A 21,771-nucleotide genomic window follows, 5' to 3' on the forward strand; every position below is an offset into this window, starting at 1 on the left:
ACGGCAAATGTCATTTGGAGGCTGTTTGAAGCCTCGGCCGTGCGCCGTAGACACTGAGCAATATGCAAATATTAGAGGGTGCATTCTTTAACCGAACACAAGGGAGGGATAAACACTCGTGCCCCACGAGTTCAACGATCAGACAAGCGTACCCGCACATACAGTACGGAGCCACGCGTGTGTTGAACATGAAAAGCTTTTTAAAACCTGTGACCGTTTATATTCAGTCAATCAGAAATGATTTTCACACCACAAAATCCCTCCGCGTTGCTAAAAACAGATCAAAATATAACATTAATGCGTGAAGTGTGTTCAGAAAACTGGCCTTCTGGCTACAGAGAGGTCAGGACGCTCGAAGAAATACTCCACCGTAGACATTTCAGAAATAATATGGAGACGTAAAGGACGGTGAACAACAGCCACGAACTGCAACGTTAAGAACGTTTTCCTGACATTATGAAGGATCTGTTTATGGAAACATGCGAAGCGTGACCGTGACTTTTCCTCAGAAACACGCAAGAACGTGCGCAAACTTTCCAACTTCACAGAAGGTGGGGAAGCTTGAACATTTACATTTAGTAAAGCCGGGATGAAACGTCTGCATCTAGTGCCGCGTTCATAACTCAACAACTCCTCTGCGCTGGGTTTTGTGGAACAGTGTTGAAAATTAACTCCCGCGTCAAACTAAATGTTTATCTTACCGGTGTCAATCTAGGAATCAGTCTAGGAATAAGTTATTGCAACGCAGCTGGAGACAATTGTGTTTTCCGTATGTGCAGACTTTGTGGCAACCGCGCTGTTTGGCCAGCGACACGGTTGCCACCCGGCACGGCATTCATTCCCCTTCAGACCTTCTTCAGCACCTCCCCGTGCCGCTATGGCACGATGTCACCCGTGTTACAGAATGTGTGTGTGTTTTATTTGCCGCGTGGGCTTTGTAGCGCCCGCCAAAGGTTACCGCGGATATTTGCAACCCTTTCTTGCGATGCGACCGCAGAGCTGAGGCAGCCGCTGGGATTTGGCAAATACAGTTTTCTGTCTTCGCTTTGGCTCGCGCGAAAGCAATCTGCCCCTTTTGATGGTTTGCTGGCAGGAAAAACATTCAAGAATAACTGAAACCGGTAACCTAGTTTCACCCACCCCCATCAGCAGTGAACAATCAGCGTCGCAGTCCCCCCTGCGTGTCAATGGGACGAGCACAAACTGGCCACGGTGTGTTTATGAACTTTGGCTGTTTAAAAATGGACTAATGCAGAAGGCTGGGTGGGTTCGAGAGTTTTGTATCGTAGATTTTGATCGTGCTGTGTCATCCGCTCGTTATAGAAGCAGAAGTTTGTCACTTCATTGGAAGCACATGTGTCGAAGACGTATCTACTGTAGCCGGCTTTCATCATCTGCTTGTTATTTAGTATCCCGGCCAATGGATCATCCGTACAACGATCTGAGTCATTCCAGTGTTTTTGCAGTATCCGTATAACGAATAACACAAGACTAAATCATCAAAAATAGACATCATAAATGAATAAGTTGTGTCTTTGTCAGGCCAGGATGTTAGAAATTCAGAGTCCTTTAATTCGGCCCAACCCAAAGCACCAAAGTAAGTATGCAAAACCTCAGTAACCCTTTGTAATGCAACCCTCCATGTTGATTTTCTGATTTGAATCGCTAAAGGAACAACGTGGAATTAATCCCCTGAGTCATTTTTGTACCTACAAAGAGAGCAGTCAGGCAAACCTATAAAATAATTATGGAACAACATATGTAACAGTTAAAGAAGGAAAAGTCACCAGCGCAGCCATTTATTTTGGGAGCAAAAGAGCAGAAAATCTGAGAATAAACAGAGACTTGTAATCATTTACAGTGTAGTTATTCAGCATCATTCTTTTACAGCTTTAGCAAGTTAAATGCTAATCCACCGCGTAGCCCACCAGCTTATGTTCTTTGGACCGAGTAGCTGTTGTTGTTGTCGTCGATGAATAAAAACAGATGCCGTTACCCTTTTCTCACGGTACCTTTGATACTTGGAGTCTTCCAACAGGAAATCGGGTGTCCGTCCGATACGTCGGGGTACCGAAAGGCGCTAAAATCCATTATTATTACCCGATCGATTCAACAAAATGAGGCTGCGCTAGAAAGTGTTTTGCAAACTTGATCTTTAAAAGTCCCATATTTGACACTTTTACAGTTTGTATTTTGAAGTCTTGATATCCGTATCGTTTTAAGGACCGAAAAACAACTCCGTAGAGTTTTATTTTGCCCGGCTGCCCTGCGAGTCAAGAGGGCGCCTCCACAAATCCCCAGCGGAGCGACGTGGCCCTCAGAGCCCCTCGACCAAAGCGCTTAGCCTCAATTAAATCCCTTCGCATCCAACGGATTTCGAAACCTCGCCAGCCGGAGCTGCCGAGTCAGCAAAAACCACTGTAATAAAGTAACGAGATGGGGTTATAATCGAAGGCCCGTAATTACTTTGCAGGTACCCCACGACCTCATCGCGTGCGCAACAATAGAGATGCGTCGGACGCCAGTCAGCGATAATCAATCAAAGTGTTAATATTTCAGGCTTTCGTGCAGTTAATTCATCGGCTCGCCTTCAAAGTTTGATTCCCACAGAGCTGGAGTCTTTCTCTGTGCTGTCAGCGGTGGCAGAAGGGGGCTTATTATATGATGTTTTGAGATAATCCAGCGCCGCATTCCTCCCCGGGGCAACCTCAGCCCCGAGCGTGAAGGTCTGGCAGCCCCAGTCAGATTAACTGGATTAATTACCGTATAGCTGACTCGCCCCGCCGAAGCCCTGATTTCCAAACTGGCGTTTATCCTTTCTTTGCAAAATCAACGGAGTCACTCTTTGGGTCCATACGGCACCACTTGATATAAGTCGATCGGGCCGGCGTCCCGCGCGAGACATCGTAAGACACGTCGGGCGTAGCTCTTTGACCGTCACGCCGGCAAACCGAGACGGCCTTTTTTTGGTTTTACACACAAAGGCTTCTGTTTACGCGGCTCGAGGGTCGGGGCCACGTAAAGTAAAATAAGTCTTTATGACATCCGGACTGATAAAAGTCCCATGATATGATGATTCAGCCTTTGGCTTCGGGCTCAGTGAACAAGAGGAATCTGGGTTTGTTTAGCTCGCCTGAGAGCCCGTTTCATCGCAGGCAGAGGTCGGACGGGCGAGGGAGAGACCGGGTCGTACTCGTTTTTCTGTAAAATGATCCGGACGAACAGGGTCTTAATTAATCCAGCTCGTTAAGGCGCCACCTCGAAGGCTTAGAGAGAATCCACAAACAAAGGTAAGCTCGGGGTAAGGAAGCGACGCTCTCCCGACATGTGTGATAACAAGTTCGACACGTCGTTCCCACGAGACGATTTTATCGATCTTTTAACCAAATACTTTTCTCGAACTGACGCGCGACCGCAGTAGCCACCTCCGTCTAGTCGCCTAGAGATATGTTCAGGTTAATTTTCGACGATTCTTTCTGACCATTTTGGATTCCTAGAGGTCTTACATTTAGACTTCAATCAGATTAAAGCGGCTCGCGTCGCGCTCAAAACATTTCAATGTAAGTACGAGCATAAATATCTATATGGAGTTGATTTTTTTTTTTTTTTTGCCCTTCCTCTGTCCCACGCAGTGAGGGGTTGGAGGATGTGCTAGCTGAAATGTAAAAGGAATAATTCAAAGTTTTGGGAAGTACACCTACTTGATTTTTTTTTTCGTCGAGTTATTTGAGACGATCGAGACGACTTTGATGTCTCGAGCGCATAGATTTGCTCAGCATTGACGCGTTCAATTTTTTTGTAAGTATTAAACTGAATATGGTAATCAGAGGGCTTCACGGGTACAGTAGGTGGATTTTTCAACCCTGCGCATTGTGGATGTGAGGCCATATGCTACTCTTAACTGACTCCTCTTTTACAAGGTATGCGTTCCACACAGGCTGAGGAGGAAGGGGGGGTTAAGTCCCGGGAATGTTGACCTATTTGGGACACGGGGAGCGGAGAATGGGAAGGAGGTGAGGAGCCGCAGGTCTGAAGTTGACCACATCGGGACCTTAAAAACTTTCAGAGGGTTCAAACGAGGCATGAAGACCACTTGAACTTCTTCCAGCGCGATTGACCCGAAGGCAGCAAATTATGTGGTCTGATTGCGCCTCGCTGAAATGGAGGGAATCTCTAACGCGCCGTCATTAATTTCACACGATTCAGATCATTAAATCCTTTGAAGCTGTCAAACTTTATCGACGTCATGTTTTCAGCAGGGAAAGGGCTACAGCTGGACCCGGCTTCACCTTAAACGGTCAATAACCCAGAAGGAGCGGGCGGTGGTCATGTCGCGCGCGCGCCGAGTTAATGGAAGTTTTCGATGTTTTGACACGACTAAATGAAAGTCTTTTTTTTGTTGTTGTTATTGTTGTTGTTTTCTGTCTCGCAGAGAACTCCAATTCCATCGTCGGTCTCGGTTCAGCGCGACTCAATTCCCACTAGAGGTAGCGGGTACTTTTCTGGATTTCATTTGCCGCTGACAATAGTTGCACGAAAGTGAAATCTACGGTATCTCGGCCGTGTGATTCTTACTGCGGCGGGAACGGCAGCCAGACGCCCAGCTTCCCGGAGTCGCGTTGTCACGGTGAGGTTGCAAAATTCATTGTTGTCCAAACTAAATTCCGACCTTTATCTTTAAGAAGGCAGAAGAAGGATTCAGACGGCGTGTCACCGAGCGGCTGCGTCAGACATCCTTTATCAGATCCGCTAAAAGATCTGATCTTAACCCTCTGTGCCCGATTGTGTTTTTTTTGCCACCATTAGGCGGCCTACGGGAGCTCCTCTGAAGTGTTTGTATTCGTCTCGCACCAGAAGCGCGTTCGTACCGGCCTGTCTCCTCCTGGCTGGCACCCAGATTGGTTTACAGCGAGCGAGTTAAGTGTCTTTTCCGCGGGAGCAACGTCAGGAGACATCACCGTCGGACGCCGCAGCGAACGGGACACCTTCCATCATCCGTGTGTCATCTGATCTGTGTAACCAATCCGAACCAAACTCGCACACGCGACGCGACGAGACGTGACCGAAACTTCATCACCCGTAATCACTACAGAAGGCCCGTCGCTACGCGGCTTCTCCTCCGCGCACCACTTTAGACGCCTCGATTTGGGCCGGAAACCTTTTTGGCCGAGCGATTTTTATGGCCGTCGAGTCCTTTGACGGTGCTGCGTTTACGTAACGCGAGCGACTACTTTGAGTTTGGCGCCGAGATTAAGTGCGCACGAGCACACCAATTGCGTTCCGCGCGAGCTCGAAGACTTTTACAAAGCCTGCCACTGTACGTCAGCGACCCACCGCCCTAGATAACCAGACGCCAATAACGGTAGCCATAAAGCATCTGGAAACGGCGCGCGGCTGCGCCTGGTCCGAGTTACGCGCCGCGGCACCGCGTTTACAGAGGCTACGGGTTTGTCGGGGCAGAACAATGGCGACTGTATTGAAGGACCCCTAACGCTGGGGTTTTATTCGGCCCCTGGGAAGCAAAGCGGAGTCTGCATTTAGAGGGAGAACACGCAGGCTGTGTGTGGAGAGCACACGTGTCGCTGAGGAATTTGCGCCTTGTATATGATTGCGAGACTTTTTTTTTCTCTCTCTCTCTTCTTTCCACCACTTCCTGACTCTTGACCTTTGACTCCTTGATTGTCTTTGTGGAATTTCCTCAACTAATGAGGGAGACCGAAGTAAATTGCGACATAAATTTAACGTAGGGGTTTAATTGGCGACATAGGCCGCGCATGAAAATTGTGTTTCTTCACAACTCCGTAAATCTTTTCTTGAGCTTGCTAAATGTCAAGGTTGGACCAACGAGGTACTCTTGTGGAGTTTATGCTTTCGATACTTGGGCTTAAATATTTTTGAGATTGACATTGTTGCTCTTTCTGTCGTACGTAATAAAGTTTCACGACAGTTGACTTAACAATATAATACGAAGTCGATTTCAAGTTAGTTGTGGAAATAAATGAGCTTTAGCTCTTTTTCTCCTTGAAGAATATTGTTTTGTGCCGTAATCACATACATACAATGAATGGCTCACGTTGGTTTGAGTCGCTATCCTTTAACTCAGCACCTCTCCAATTACTTCTGTCTGCCCCCCTTCGCTAAACATTACTCAATGTAATCATAAACCTTCTCCAATATAACAATAAATGTTCATCAAAAGGAACCAACACGACAGTGTGCTCTGTTTTGCTGTCCTTGAATGACCTGCATTCAAACAGAATACTCGGTGACACAAAAAATATTGTAAATCAAGATAAAAAATGTTGGAGAAGTATTTGTGTTAGTAGTTATTTTCATGTTCTTTTTTTGGGGGCGGGGGGCCTAAAACTTCTTTTTGGCTAATTTGAGGAGCGAACTGCTGAATAAACAGAAACTCTCCTCTTAATCCGACTGAGAGAAATAAAGAGACGGGTGAGGTTAGATTAATTTAATTGCATACAAAAAAATACAAGTACAAAAAAAAACTAGAAACGCGTAACTCGTATTTTACAGTCACTGCATAATTCTCCAAATTGAAACCGAGTGGATAGAGTACAACGTCCTCCACTTTTGTATGTGATTTACACAGCTAGTACTGTAACGTAATATGTCCAAGCAGGGGAATGTAATTTTTTTGTGAATGAAGTCCTTGAAGCACAGCGTTAGCAGGAGACTGGATTTGTGTTTTACTGTGGCTATAAATGCTCAGCTGAATGAGCACAGGCAATGACACGGCCTGTTAAACGTGCCGAGAGCTGCTTTAGGTGGCCTAAATTGGGAAGACGCCGAGACCGTTTACAGGACGAGAGTCTACGACGAGTGGCGGGTGGTTTTTCTCAAATTGTTAAATGTTAAATTTGGATCAAGAGAATTTTAAATCCGGTTTAACAATGCAGTGTGTATTTGTACACCCTTCAAAGCCCCTCTAATATAGGGAACACTTATATGACCAAGTTTGTTTGTTTGTTTAGATCCCCATCAGCCTTTGCATTGCAGCAGCTATTGTTCCCGGGGTCCTCATAATTTCAATAATGACAATAGAAAAAAACATGAATGCAATTTTTGTCCATTTTTTAAAAGCTATGTATATGATTTTGTTGTGTAATATGATTAGAAAGTTAAAGTGAATTATTGCGTAACTTTGTATATGGCTGAACGTTGAACTGATGTAATCTTGGTTGGTTTTATAATGTCAGTTCTATAACCTACAAATAGCAAGTGCAGCAAATTGTACTTAAAAGTGCGGAGCTCTTTCCACACAAGATAACACGTGATCCATGTTAATTTGACTGCAAAGTCATGCAAATTAAATCTATGCTGATGTATTGTCATGCATTTGTCTACATTAGATGGTTCAGGCAGGGGGAGTGTCAGTACAGCAATGACATCACTGTCATGACGCGGACCCAAAGTAGCGTCAGTGAAAGTTTTAAAGGACAGAAGCGCAATCAGGCGTTTCTCTTTGTTTGTTGATTCATAAATATTCAAATCATTTTGGCTTTTATTCGACTTATTTTCACAGAAAAGTCACAAAAGCAGACCAATAAGCAGAAAAGAGCACCTCGGTGACTTTATTTGAAGGCAGACTAACGGCAGACAGGTAGAGGTAGTGGACGTCCACGACATGCAGTGTTTGAATGACAGATTATTGAAACGATTGGGCAATAATCGGACGGAAATGATGAGGGAAATGGGAGCAGGTGCACGAGTGGGTGTGAACGTTTGTGACTTTTGTAACACCAGAAAAGACACTCGGTACCCGTGATGCCTCGTGGATCATTGTGTAACCTGTTTATTGCGAGCAGCATCCACCAGCCAGGCTGGACCCAAACATATAGTCCCCGTGTAAATTTGGATAGGGGCGCTGCAGCCGCCAGCAGCCCCTCATTCAGCTGCCCATGCCTGGAACAAACCATTTGGCCGCACGTACAGGGGGGGACTGGCGGTGTGGAGAACTACAGGAAGCGCAGAGGTAGGCGATGTAATGATGAATTGTCCGCTATTTGTCGTTTTATACGACGTACTAAGCGACTGTTAGCGGGCGGCCTCGGGACATATTTTTGGGCATTATTTATGAAGCGTCCCGAGACGCAACGACGCCTCTGCTGTTCAATTCCTCACCGATAACGTAACGTTACATGAAAGTGTTACATGTGCGGCGGCGGCGGAGAGTTCAGGGGCAGCTGAACCTGCACTGTAGTTCACGTGTCGGTACATTGTTTTGTCCTTTCCTTTTTCTTTTGTTTTGCTTGCAGTGTGACAGTGAAAGGTGGTTGTTTGTGTTTGTGTGTACGCGCTCTCGCTACGCCAGTATTATGTAGTCACATGGATCAGCGGGGGAAACGTAGTGGGACTGAGGTCACACGACGTGCTCGTTAGAGAAAAGAAGTTCCTCTGAAATTGTGCAGCCTCCTCACCCCCCCCACGTTACTATGATTAAAAAAAAACAAACATTGGATTTAAAGATAAGGAGGAATAACGAGTCTGTGAGGTTTTGTTTTGGATAGAAACACCAAACAGACAAACACTGTTGTAGTTTCAAAAAAAAAAGTCGCAAATGACATTAGACTTTAACATTAAGACTTTAAGTAATATAAATGGTTTAAGTCAAACTGTCTACAAATACTTTACGAAGTGGACGTGGAAAAACAAATGTATATATGTGTGTATATATATATACATGCCTGCAGGCTGTTTAAAAATTGTGTACATGTCAAATGTTTTGGAGATGAAATTTTTTTAATTGGACAGCATTGAGGGAAAAATAGTTTGTGGGCAGATAAACGTGCTGAAACTGACATATTTACTATCGTAGCGTCCTGCGGATCACAGATAAAGGCTGCACACCCACTTGGGTCCGTCCTTGAGGCGCACATCTCCGATAAGCGATTCCGCCAAACTAACGGTCCGAAAGCACGCCGTTAGTTGTCGTCATTCGGTCCCGGCTGCGAAGATGTGAGACGCTCCTCTTTTTCCTCTCACCGGGTCAGCTTCCATGGCGTTTTACGCGACGTGTCGTCTCCTTTGGTCTCTCTCCTCCTCAGGGGTGTCTTTACATCCCTGCCAGAACCAGCGATGGCCGACCAGCCGCCTCCGCACCAGGCCGACCCGCTGCTGAGCAAGTTACACCAGGGGAGCCTCCCCAACGGGAAAGAGGACAACAAAGACGGCCTCAACGCCAGAGGACAGTGGGCCAGCAAGGCCGAGTTCCTCCTGGCCGTCGCCGGGCAGATCATCGGCCTGGGCAACGTCTGGAGGTTCCCTTACCTCTGCTACAAAAACGGAGGAGGTAAAAGAGAGTTTTGGCTAAAAAGTTGGAAAGCCGTCACGCTGTAAACTATCTTCTCGTCTCTTTCCTTACCTTTTCCTCTTCTTTCTTTCTTTCTTCTTCTTCTCTGCGTGTAATCAATCGGTGTCCGTTCTCACGAGCACCTTATTTGTGCGTTTCCAGGTGTGTTCTTTGTACCTTACCTGTTGTTCCTGGTGTTGTGCGGCATCCCCCTGTTCCTCCTGGAGACGTCGCTGGGACAGTACACCAGCCTGGGAGGGGTCAGCGCCTGGAGGACCCTTTGCCCATTGTTCGGAGGTACTCGTTTTTCGTCACGTCGTCGGCGGAGCATCTCGGGCCGCGGTTTGCGCCGCGTTTCGACGAGAACGATGACGAACGACTATTTCCACTTTCGACGAGGCTGCGGGTGCGGTTCTCCTTCGATCGAGGAATCGTTCCACCGTAAAATGTTCAAAATATAGAAAAATGTTTTGTCTAAAACTCAAAAGATATTCAGTTTACTGTCGTATATGACCAAAAAAAACCCACACGAGTTATAACCAGGGATTTTTGGGGGAATTGCGCTTTGAAAGTTGTTGACTTTGATCGATAATTGAAATCGGTAACGGTTAATTGTTTCGACAGTCTAGAACCGACAACCGCATCGGGGGATGGGGGCAGGATTATTGTGGACAACTACAACTTTGTGACCATTTGTGAGATTTCATAAAACGGAGCTTCGGCGTGGATGTAAAACCGAGTACGAACCGGCACGAGCGCCAGTTCGGGACCAGAAGTAGGTTTGGCGTCGGTGGGAAAGACCGCGTCTGCATTCGTAGGCCATTTTACGACGTCATCTGCAACGGTCTCCATCCACATTAAAGCGCTACAAAAGGTCATCCGCGAACCCACCGGGCACGCGCGGAGGACAGCCGAGCCAATCGGAAAATCGCAGAAGAAGAAGAAGCGGCGGCGTCAAACAGGCCGGTTCACTCGAGCGGTCTCCGCGAGGGAAAGTTTTTAGTTATGGCTTCGTCACGGCGCAACCGAAGTCAAACTCGCTTTTCGAGGCCGACGGCATCAACGACGCCAGCGAAGAGCCGTCGTCGCGTCTCCTCTGCCTCTTCTGGGATTAGTAGTCGGCGGAGTACGTAATGAGGTACGACGGGACGGTAGAAACCGAAAAACGGGAAGAGATCTTTGGAATTCTTTTTTGTTTTATTTTGCATTCCTTTGACCGCAGCTCTTCTGGTTCTCACAGCCTCTCACTGACTTTCCCCTTCCCTTTCCCTTTCGTGCACTTTCCCTCCCCGGCTGTTTTGTCAGAGCCGCTGAGTTTCTCCATCGGTATGCAAAGCATTCCTGCGCGCGCACTGTTACAAAACCCGCATAAACAAGCGCGTCTGCGATCTGAACAATTGCGGCGCCAGGCGCGTGCGCTTCATATCGAATAATCTGAACCGGATCGAAACGGTCGAAGAGCGCAGAGGGCCGCGCGCTCCCCGTCGGCCAAGAACAACACGCCGTCTCGGTCGAGTGTCTCGTTTTCACGGAGTCTCGCCGTCCAAACAAGGGTGTCGCAAGGGTTAAGCATGACCTCGACAACACGATTACGCCAGCGAGACAGAAACCCGCCGGGATCAACAAACATCACGCGATGCTTGTTTTATGAGAAATGAAACACGAGTTATTTCAATTCAGACAAATTAAACGCGGGGATGAGAGGAACGTCGATACGTAAAGTTGACCTCCGTGCGTTTCCAGTTTCCAGATAAACAAAAGGCAACGCGCGGGACTCGTCCATCTGCCCGGCCGTGTTTGTTCATAGGTGCGGCAGGAAGTGAAAGCGGAGAGCAGCAGAAAGCATCCGTGTAAATACCCTGGAGGTATCGGTCAATATTCGTATTCCACCCGCGGGAGGTACCGCAGTTGCGCGCCGACTGACCGAGCCGCGATCGGTCGACGAAGCAAAAGCAAAAACTCAAACGTGTCTCCGGCTGGAGCCGAAGAATTGAAACGAGCGGGTCCCGCTGCCCAGATTTTAAACGGTGCCTTGAAGGAACGAAATGATTAAAAAAACAAAAAAAATTATATGGAAGCTGTTGAACCCGAGTTTCAAGTTTACCCATCCCCTCGGAAACCACAAGGAAAACGGTGCGAGCAATAAAACTGTCAGCTTTGATTCCGCAGCAACAATGGAGCCGTTGCATTAGTCACTTAAAGACTCCGCAAAAGATGCGTGTCGTTGCCGTGGACACTTCGGACACCGGCAAAGGTTAGAATGCAGTTGGACCAGCTGCTGCGAAAGGAGAAGTCCCATTAGATTCCTCTTTGTCGGATTCAAAGCGCTCGTAAAGCAGGCGAGACTCTATTTTCCCTCTCGTTCGATGACGAAACGACGAGCGTGCCGGCGCGCGCGGCTCCGCCCCCTTCTTCCACACGGCCTCCAGACGCGCCGCACGCTATTTTGTTGACGGCCAGCCGCGCGAAGGCCAACGCGTTCGGGCGAACTCTGCTTTCGCGGCGCACAACGGACTCTGGGGTTCCGTCCCCCCGGACACGCGCGCGCTCGAACTCACGCGAGCAAAGAAACGCTTTCCGTCGGGAAATCCCTCGCCGCTTTTTGCGCACGGAGTGCGTCGTCGTCGCAGACGCGACCCGGCGGCGTAACTCATGGCGGCCCGCCGGCTTCTTTCCCCGCAGGTCTCGGCTACGCCAGCCAGGTGATGATCCTGCACGGCTGCGTGTACTACATCGTCATCCTGGCCTGGGCTCTCTTCTACCTGTCCTACAGCTTCCAGGCGGTGCTGCCGTGGTCGCACTGCAACAACACGTGGAACACGGGTGGGTAAAAGGAGGAAAAAAGGCCGGAGAAAAAAGGCCGGAGCGGGGTCGTCCGCGCGGTTTGAGGCCGCCGTGTTTAACCCGCGTGTTCTCCCGCAGACGCCTGCGTGTCGTTCGAGCGCCACAACCAGACGGTCGACGCGAGCGGCCTGCCCGAGAACGCCACCTCCGCCGTCGTGGAGTTTTGGGAGTGAGTGCAGCGTCTTTATCGATCTCAGAATACCACTTGGTGTTTGGTAATAACGGGAGCACGTGCGTTTTGTAGGCGGGAGGTGCTCCGCCTGTCCGACACTTTAGACGAACTGGGGCCAATCAACTGGAAGCTGGCTCTGTGTCTCGCTGTCGTCTGGATCGTCTGCTACTTCTGCGTGTGGAAGGGAGTCAAGTCCACCGGAAAGGTGAGCAGACGGCATCCCGCCTTTCTGAGGAGTTGTTTTTTTTTTCTTTTTTTTTTTTCAACGGCGGGTTGAACGACCTCTTTCTGCTTCAAGACAACGAGGACGTTACATATAAATGGATTTGTTTCAGCCTCCCGAGCCACTCGATTCTCGAGACTTTTCATTCTTAGGCGGTCTGATGTAAAACCTTCTCCGTCGACTCGAAACGATATATTGTACAACTTCTCCTTTAAACCTTCTGGATGTAGCTTTTCTTTTTTTTTTTTTTATTTCTTTTTTTTATTTTGTCCTCGCCCGACTCCTCCGAGAGCTCAGATCACAAGGTCGGAGAAATACCAGCGTTACTGTTGTCGGTTGGCTCTCGGCAGCGTAGATGTAGATACAGTAGATCCTGATAATCTGCGGGCCGTAAAGAGAGCGAAGAGTTCCTGCAGTGGAAAGATTGTGATCTATATGAAGTGGGTTTTTTGTCTCAGAGTTTCTCTCTTTGAATCTACAATTTCCTCATTTTTAAGGGTTGGCCACAAAACGTATAAATATATAATATATATAAATATGTAAGCAACGCCACGTCTCGTAGCAGAGGTGTACATTTTTTTTTTTTTTTTTTGGTGACACAAAATCTTTTGCAACAGGAAAAGCCTGAGGCGTGGCGACATAAATCTCCATTTACAGTACGCAGCAGATGAATTAAGGAAGTCGGCACTGCAATAATTCAGCCGGACTTGTTTGCTGTGTCACTGCCGCCGTCCGTCAACATGTTTTAAGACCTTCCAACTTTCCAGGGTTTTCTCTTTTTAACGCTGCGACGACCCCGTTTTGAGGACGTCGCAGTCACAACCTCCCTGTTTTGTCTGTCTCCGTGCCACCCCATCCCGACCACATCCCTCCCCGCCGCGTGTGTCCGTGTACATTGTAGGTGGTGTACCTGACCGCCACGTTCCCGTACGTCATGCTGTTTGTGCTGCTGGTGCGCGGTGCCACTCTGCCCGGAGCGACCCAGGGCATCATCTACTACCTCAAACCCAACCACACCCGCCTGGCAGACCCTCAGGTACAAAAGCACACTTCATCCGTCTTCAGGTCGGAGGCGAGAGAAATTCTTGCAGTTGCGGGCGGCGCGAAAGCTCCCGCGGGTAGTACGGAGCGACACCGTCAGGTGAGCAAGCGTGTACGAAAGCGAAGCGCCTTTAAGTGCAGTACCGCCGAGGGACAGCGGGGGCTCGGCTCCGGAAGACTCCCGTTCAAAAAGCGCGGACTTCTCTCGTGAAACACGACGTCGATCATTTTGTCCTCACAAATGAAATCCTTCGGGGGCCGTGTCCCGGCGGTCCCTCTGACGATAATTTCCATAATCGATTCGATACAGGGCCTCAGAGAGAGTTCCGTTTGGCGGGCCGCTCGATTCGACGGGTTCGGCTGCGGAAGGGTGGGCACGGCGACCTCGGGTTCGACGCCGGTGCTTGGAGAGGAACGAGGCCTAAATCGGCTGTCTTTATCACCGTTACGATCCTCTCGGTGCACTCGATAGCGATCGTTACCGTGTTCGTTTGTTTGTTTTGTCCACGCTTCAGTGGCGCGGCGCGAGTCTGAACTGGCATTGTACGGGGGAGGTTTGACGGCATCGGCGCATTCAGATAGAGTCAGAAAAAGCGCCGACGACAAATACATAACGTGACCCGCCGATTAGTCAAATTTGAGTCTGCGCGTCCCATCGTCCAAAGATGAAAATAGCTTTATAGCTTTTGTAGCACGTTATCAGCGAGCGGCTGTCCTTTCATTTTGTCTCCTTGCTCTGTTTCTCTGTTCATTCTTTAGGTATGGATGGATGCAGGTACCCAGATATTTTTCTCTTACGGAATCTGCTTGGGAAGTCTCACGGCCCTGGGCAGTTACAACAAATACAACAACGACTGCTATAAGTGAGACACTTTGTCACGGACACACACACACACACACAGCAACACAAAAAACAACTCTGGCCACACGAGCGTCCCCTTCCACTCCAGCGCAGACGAACCAAAACGTAAGACGTAAGCTCCCCCCGGACTGATGGCTTCAGGAATGGCTGGAATGGACAGAGAAAACACGCTGGTACAGCCGCACCTTAAGGAAAAGCCCTCGGTGCCACACTTTAGGACTCGCGCACACACACACACACACCCAGGAAAAGAGCCAAGCACTTGACTCTTTTGGCTTGTACACGCAGTAACAGAACTCCATAACACACCAGGCCGGAAACCTTCAGTCTCACAAAGATGTTTTCTATCGTCTGAGGCGTTTCTCTAAATGTATTCACTCAAGTCGTGCCCTTCAGGAACGGTCAGATAACTGCGCTTTGTGTGCGTGCCACCAGGGACTCCTTCATGCTGTGCCTCCTGAACAGCAGCACCAGTTTCCTGGCGGGTTTCGCCATCTTCTCGGTGCTGGGCTTCATGGCGGAGGAGCAGGGCGTGGACATATCCTCCGTGGCCCAATCAGGTGAAGCACGGTCTCCCGACAGCTCCCCGGATGTGAGATGTTGTCGTTTAGGAAACGGGCTCGGGGGGGGGGGGGGGGTAAACGGACAAGAAGCTAAAGTTTTAGTGAATGAATTGGTTGCAGTATTTCATACCGAATCTAAAAAAAAAAAAAACAACTTGAGATGTTATCCTCACTAGAACACCAAATGCGTATTAATCCGCCGCTGAAAATAGTCCCTAACAAATCCATTGTTAGTCCCGGTTCGAGTAACGTTTGCTAAAAACAACAATCCCCGCGTCGACCATTTCCATCCGAGGTTACGAGTAACTTGTATTTTTGCTCCGACGGTTTGTCCTCCCAGGGCCCGGCCTCGCCTTCATCGTCTACCCTCGAGCTGTAGCCATGATGCCTCTGCCCCAACTCTGGGCCGTCTGCTTCTTCCTCATGATCATCATGCTGGGACTGGACACGCAGGTAGATGCACGCCGGCTTTGATGAATCGCGTGTGACGGCGACGATATATCGGGCGCAGTTTGGTGTAAAACTATATCCCCCCCCCCCCCCCCCCCCCCAACCACCACCACACACACACACACACACACACACACACACACACACACACACACACACACACACACACACACACACACACACACACACACACACACACACATACCCCCGCCCCAGTTTGTGAGCCTGGAGGCCCTGATGACGTCGGTGACTGACCTGTACCCTCACCTGATCCGACGAGGCCACCGCAGAGAGCTGCTGCTGCTGTTGGTCTGCGTCATCTGCTTCCTGGTCGGACTGGTCATGGTCACGCCGGTAAGTCGCGCTCAGGACGCTCCGTGCTGTTTGGTTCGGACGGGGTGGAATGATGCGCGTGCGTGTTTTTCGCAGGGCGGCCTCTACGTGTTCCAGATCTACGACCATTTCTCCTGCAGCGGAGCCAGCCTGCTGCTCCTCTCCATCTTCCAGTCTCTGGCCGTCGGCTGGGTCTACGGTAGGAATCCTATCTCCTCTCCGCCGCTCGCTTTTTCCTTTTGAACATTTTCTTTCTTTTACTAGTGTCTCCTCTCATTTCTTTCATTCCTGATTTCATCTTTCCTCTTCACACTTTTTTTTTCTCTGTTTGTTTCTGTTCTTCTGTTGCTATTGTAATATTTCACTCGCTTCTTTCCTTCTTTCTCTCTTTTCTTCTCCTCTCTTTTTTGGTCTGTTCTCTACTCTCGTTTCCTTTTCACTCTCCTTGCTTCCCCTCTTATTGTCTTTCTCTTTTGCATTCTGCTTCTCCCATTTTTATTTGTCTCCTTTTCCCCCTTTTTCTATTCTCCTTTTGCTGTTTTTCAATTTCTTTCATTTCCTTTCCTCCTTCGCTTCTTTTCCCTTGCCTAGACTCCTCTCTCTTCCTCTCATTTCATTTCCTCCTCTTAATGGAAAAATCCGACCGGCCTTTTCCAAGATACGTCTGAGTTTAATTATATTCTGTGGGAGCTTAAACAATAGGATTTCACATTTGGCCAAATCACCAAATACCAAAACAATCTGAAGCTGATTGTTGTCATTTCATATAGGAAATACCAAAAAAAAAGAAAAATAAATTTGTGTCACTAACGAATGTAAATCTTCACGCACTCACACACACACACACACACACACACACACACACACACACACACACACACACTGTCCACCTCCTCCCCTCCTTCTGCATTCCACTCCCAGTCAGCAGACAGTATATTAACGTGGCTGCAGCTACCCACTGTTGTAAGGAGACTGGCTGGCTCCTCGCCAGGCCCCTGTCTGTCTCCTCCAGGCCCTAAATCAGCCCCCGGGCCCAGTCGCCTCTCAGTCTCAGTCTGGCGGCCCCAGGGAGCCCCTATCCTGGCCAGACAGGAGTCTCTGAAGCGTTTACAAAAACATTGTTTGTTTAAGTGTGAGATGGGCTGAGTGTGTTGTGTTCTTACATCAGGGCGATAAAAAAAAAAAAAAAGTGCAAAAAGCGTTCAAATAGTGAACTACGTATAGAGATCGTGTGTTCGTATAGAGATCGTGTGTTCGTGTGCGTGCGTGCATACGAATACCAGCTGAGGAGAGGGGCTACTGCTACTTGTATTTGTAGCAGTATTAGTCATCGCAAGGCCGCAACGGCACAGCTATAGATGTGATCTCTGACATTAATTATAGTTAGGAAAATTTCTATTTCCTTACAAACTGTCTCGTGTTTGTCATTAGAACCATTATCTTTGTAAAGCAATATGTTGTCTCGCTCTGTTTGTCTGCTGTGGTTTTTAAGGCACTTTACTTCCCTCTCTAGTGGAGGACAAAAAAAAATAAATTGTTTCACGAAAGCAAACCACAATGTCAAACCTCACCTCACCTCACCTCGCTCCCGTTTTTGGCCACAGGAGCCGACCGCTTCAGCGGCAACATTCGGGATATGACGGGCTACGCCCCGCTGCCTGTCTTCAAGCTGTGCTGGAAATACTTGACCCCGGCGGTGTGCACCGTGAGTAACCTCTCCCCGCTGATCTGCTTTCACACTGTTCACTGTGCGCTCGCTGTGAGACAGTGTGCGCGTGAGGTTTGAGGCAAATACTACCCTCTGCCTGCGCATTCATCTTCCTCCAGTCACATCTAGGCTCCACAGATGGGTCTGGATTTACGCGTTATAGCTTGAAGGTAAAAACCAGAAAACGTACAGGGTGCCGTTGTCCATTTGAACACGTTGAATTTTTTTTTTTTTTTTTTTTTTTTATTATTGCACTGACTCCGGGGCAGAAAATGCACCCTCAGCTCCACTGGCAGGATTCAGAGTGTATTCTTGTACTTAGTTTGGAGTTATAATCCGCAAACCTTCAAAATTGCACCTTAACTAATCATTTCGGTGTCACGTGAACTAAACCAATCGGAGCGGCCGTCTCCCTTTCCTTTTGGAAGCCGGGCGCGCTTGCACTGTGGGAGGCCGCTATTATAAAGGTGGGTGTGCCAAGTCCTCGGAAAGAACGCGGATAGATGTTCACAATAATAATTCTGGACATTGCGATCATTTTATTTGTAATCTTTTGCACGTTTGCGTGCTGCTTCACGGTCCGGTGTGTGCGTAGGAAGTATCGCGCACGCGTTTATTTTTATAACAAAACAAAAAGCACCTTTGACTCAAGAGCAGGTTTTTGCGTTTCAATGGCTTTCCGCCGCCTCAAGATAGCGACGTGCCAGCGATCCTCCCGACCGCAACTCATTTTAACAACGCCCGCGTGCACTCAGACGGGGGCAAGTTCATTTACCATTTAAACAACACAGCCGCCGGACGGCAAAAATGACATCCGCGTCAGCGCGAGAACTTGCAGAGAGTCGTAGCTCGGCCTCGTTTTACACCGGACGGAAGACGGAGCCTGAAAATCACTGTGAAAATACGAGCGAGGTACCACGTGTTTGTTATCGGGCATTAGAGGCGTGTTGTTGCCTCTGGCGACAGCCGGCCCGTTACCCAGTCTCATATTTACTAAAGGCATCAACAGCCGTCTCATCTACCTCCTGAACAAGAGCGCGAATAGCCGCCTATTCGTCCGCAGCCGCTTCGTGCCGGGCGAGAGCCGCCTCGGGCGTTTTCCTGCCAACTGCGAAAGAGAATTTTTGTCGTCACTCCCGGTATATATATAAAAACATTGACTTTGAGAAGATTCTTCCGAACGCGTCGGACTCGTGTAAACCTGACGTAGGCCTCCTCTCTGTCCCCCGTAGGCTACCTTCGTGTTCTCCCTGGTGTGTTGGTCTCCGCTGAGCCTGGGGAAAGGACTGGTCGCTCCGGCCTGGGCCACCTCGCTGGGCTGGATCCTGACCCTCTCCTCCGTCTCCCTGCTTCCCACGTGGGCCGTGTACGTCCTGGTCACCACCCCGGGAACCCTGGCGCAGGTCGTACCGCCATCTCTCTTTTGATCTTTCTACCCCGGTCGGCTCCCGAGAGCGTACCGTCGACCCGGGGGCGTTATAGGTTCTGTGCGTGCGCAGCGTTTCTCCAGATGAAAGCGAGATGTTAAAAGTTTAAAAAAAGAAAAAGCGTACAGATTTGTTGAAAACGCGAAGGGTGCCGCGACCTAACTATGACCTTTTGACCCCCGCAGCGCTTCCAGCGTCTGTGCAGCCCCGCCAAAACCTCGTCGACGGCCTTCCAACAGTTCTCCACCAACGGCCTGGCGCTCGCCTACAGCCCCACGCCGCCCGTCGCCGAGAAGCCAAAGGAACCGATCCCGGAAATCATCCGGGACCAGAAGACCCGATAACGGTCACCCGACAGCATGTGACATTTGATGCCGCTCAGCCAATCAGGTGTGCCGAACGGGAGGGTTTTAAGGTTTAGAGTTGACGGTGCCCGTTTCCATTCGAATACGGCCTCGTTTTGAAATGAATTTATAACACTCGATCCACTTTGACAGTCAAAAGGTTATTTTGGACAAAACCGAAGAAACAGCCAACGCAAGATGTTTTTGTTACTCGCAGGAAATGACGTACAGTCACACCGGGATGTCTCACGGCGTCCGCGCGGCGAACTTAACGAGGGCCGCCCGAACGCGCCATCTCTTTCGCCGCGTTTACGATCGATCGGTCGGTTCGGGCCTCGGCCGAGGGTCCGGCCCCGAATCGGGACGCGGCGCGTCTAACCTTTTTGAGATCGGCCCCTTCAGCCCGTTCCGGCTACCGGAGTTGGTTTTCGCAAAAGAGCACACACTCCTGGATCTTAACCGTTTGTTTTTTTTTTGTTGTTCCTCCCTACTTAACATCTCTTGCTTGGTTGGTTTTTTTTTTTTTTTTTTTTGGTCGTCACTGGACTCGTCGACCGGAGAAAACGCAGCACTTGCAGCCTTTCGACGCACAAGACGCAAGCAAAGAGCAGCGCTCCCTTGTTTTCCAGCTCTACCGAGTTCTCACGGGGCGATCGGTATCCTCTCTGTGAGAGACGGAGAGATCGGCGCCGGCGTCGGGGTGCGCGCTTAGCTCTCGGCTCTCCTCCGAAGATGCTTTTTGTTTCGGTGCGGCCGTCATCCGAAATGACTCCGCGAGTCAGGTTTGTATTACGTAGCGATTGATCTGGATTTGATTTATGCGCTTCCGCCTCTCACGACGGGGTCGGAACGGTTCATAACACGCCTTACATCCGGACCAATCGCAGCCGAGCCTCGGCTCGTTACGGCCGACGCATCGAGCGCATTACTCTCGTGTCGCGGTTAAAACTGTACCGCTAACGAAATGACAGCAATGTAATCCGTTTTGACTTTTATCAGTTCTCAAAGGCATTATCATGACAGCATCTTTGCACTGTAACAAAATCTCACGCTGGGAAACATGCAATCATAGTATCACAATCAGCACACCTGTATGTTCACACAAAATGTTAATAGCGCTGATGCTTTGTAGTGCAAGGGTTGTTTTTTTTTGTTTGTTTGTTTGTTTGTTTTTGTTTTTATCCTGTGCACCAAAGTGTAACTTGTTTATTTTCTATCACTCCGTCGTGATTCTTTCTGCCGAGGACTGTTAACTGTAACATTTGAATGGCGACATGCAGTATAAGAAAATGATCTTAAAGCGATGTAGGGATGTATATATTTTTGCAGAAGACGATTTTAAGTGTGGAAGAATGTCACAGCGACGTGTTCCGTAATCAATCCGTCGACGCATTAAGACCGGCGTCGAGAGATGTGTACCCGTCTCCGCTAAACCGCCTCGTACCCTGTTAATAAAAACAACTTCAATTCACATCTCGCTCAGATTCCAGTCAGCGCCGACTCCACAATGTCCGCAAATGCATTTCATAATTGACTTCTTTCTTGTTTTGTTTTTTTCTTCCATCGTCGGAAACGATTTTTTTTTTTTTTTTTTTTTTTTTAAAGGGGGTAGGGGGGGAGTTTAGGTTGTGATGGGAAATCGGCAGTAACTGATCTGGGACATAATGTACTCTTCGCTGCCTGCGTAAATCTCCAACAAGCGTAACGAGGAGGACGATTTCTCCATCGAGTGTGATGTGTTTTACATGTTAGAATATTAAAAGAGAAGAAAGAAAAAGTTCCTCACGCAAACTTGAAACTTCTGTCATTCAGATCCGGATCAGAGTTTTGGATCGAAATCCTAACCAACGCTCCTCTGAGATTAATTTAACGCAGAAAAACCCATCCGGTGTCTTTTGAAAGGCTTTCACTGACTTCCGATTGATCCGATGTGTGTTATCATCTGTTTACATTTGTATACATGTGCCTCTTTATTTTAAAGTGGGCTTCTTGTACCATTTTCTTTTCTAAATGAACATATATATATATATATATACATATACACATATATATATATATACAGTATCTACGTTGTGGATAAAATAATTTGTGCTGACTGTTCATTTCAAGTCAAGTGAGAAGCTGTGTGTGCGTGTGCGCAGGTGTGTCAACAGAACAGAGTATACCTGCGGTCGAGGCGAGCCGTAAGCCGGTCGACGGTTGCTAGGGCTCTCTTTCCCTCCGCGCCACGGTAACAGATGCCGAGGACACACCCGGAAACGAGGAAGAGAGACGGAGGACAAAGGAGCGAGCTCCGTCGGCCGCGAGACCGAGAACAAGCGCTGCGATTGCGGTTCTCTTCATCTGAAGCGGTTTCATCCTGATGGGAATTACTGGTTTAACATCCACGAAGGGATAGAGGAGGATGGAGTGTGTGCGTGCGCGTGTGTGTGTAGAGGAAGGTGGAGGGGGGGGGGGGGGGGGATTTTGACACCACCACTTAGACAGAGCCCGGTGG

General features: G+C 48.7%; 1 protein-coding gene across 1 annotated transcript; it reads left to right on the forward strand.

Annotated features, from left to right (window-relative positions):
• The first annotated feature begins 7,781 nt into the window (after nt 1-7,781).
• Nucleotides 7,782-20,745, forward strand: LOC138208479 (sodium- and chloride-dependent GABA transporter 2-like). The gene is made up of 15 exons (XM_069166362.1): nt 7,782-7,990; nt 9,063-9,307; nt 9,470-9,604; nt 11,990-12,130; nt 12,230-12,320; nt 12,396-12,528; nt 13,448-13,582; nt 14,347-14,450; nt 14,885-15,009; nt 15,353-15,465; nt 15,679-15,816; nt 15,892-15,994; nt 17,400-17,500; nt 18,736-18,906; nt 19,116-20,745. Exons 1-15 carry the CDS (start codon nt 7,917-7,919, stop codon nt 19,272-19,274), a joined length of 1,968 nt encoding a protein of 655 aa, XP_069022463.1. The 5' UTR covers nt 7,782-7,916; the 3' UTR covers nt 19,275-20,745.
• Nucleotides 20,746-21,771: the final 1,026 nt, after the last annotated feature.

Source organism: Embiotoca jacksoni, unplaced genomic scaffold (genome assembly GCF_022577435.1).
Source record: "Embiotoca jacksoni isolate LCO1_2020_lvr unplaced genomic scaffold, fEmbJac1.0.p SCAF_38, whole genome shotgun sequence".
NCBI lineage: Eukaryota > Metazoa > Chordata > Actinopteri > Embiotocidae > Embiotoca > Embiotoca jacksoni.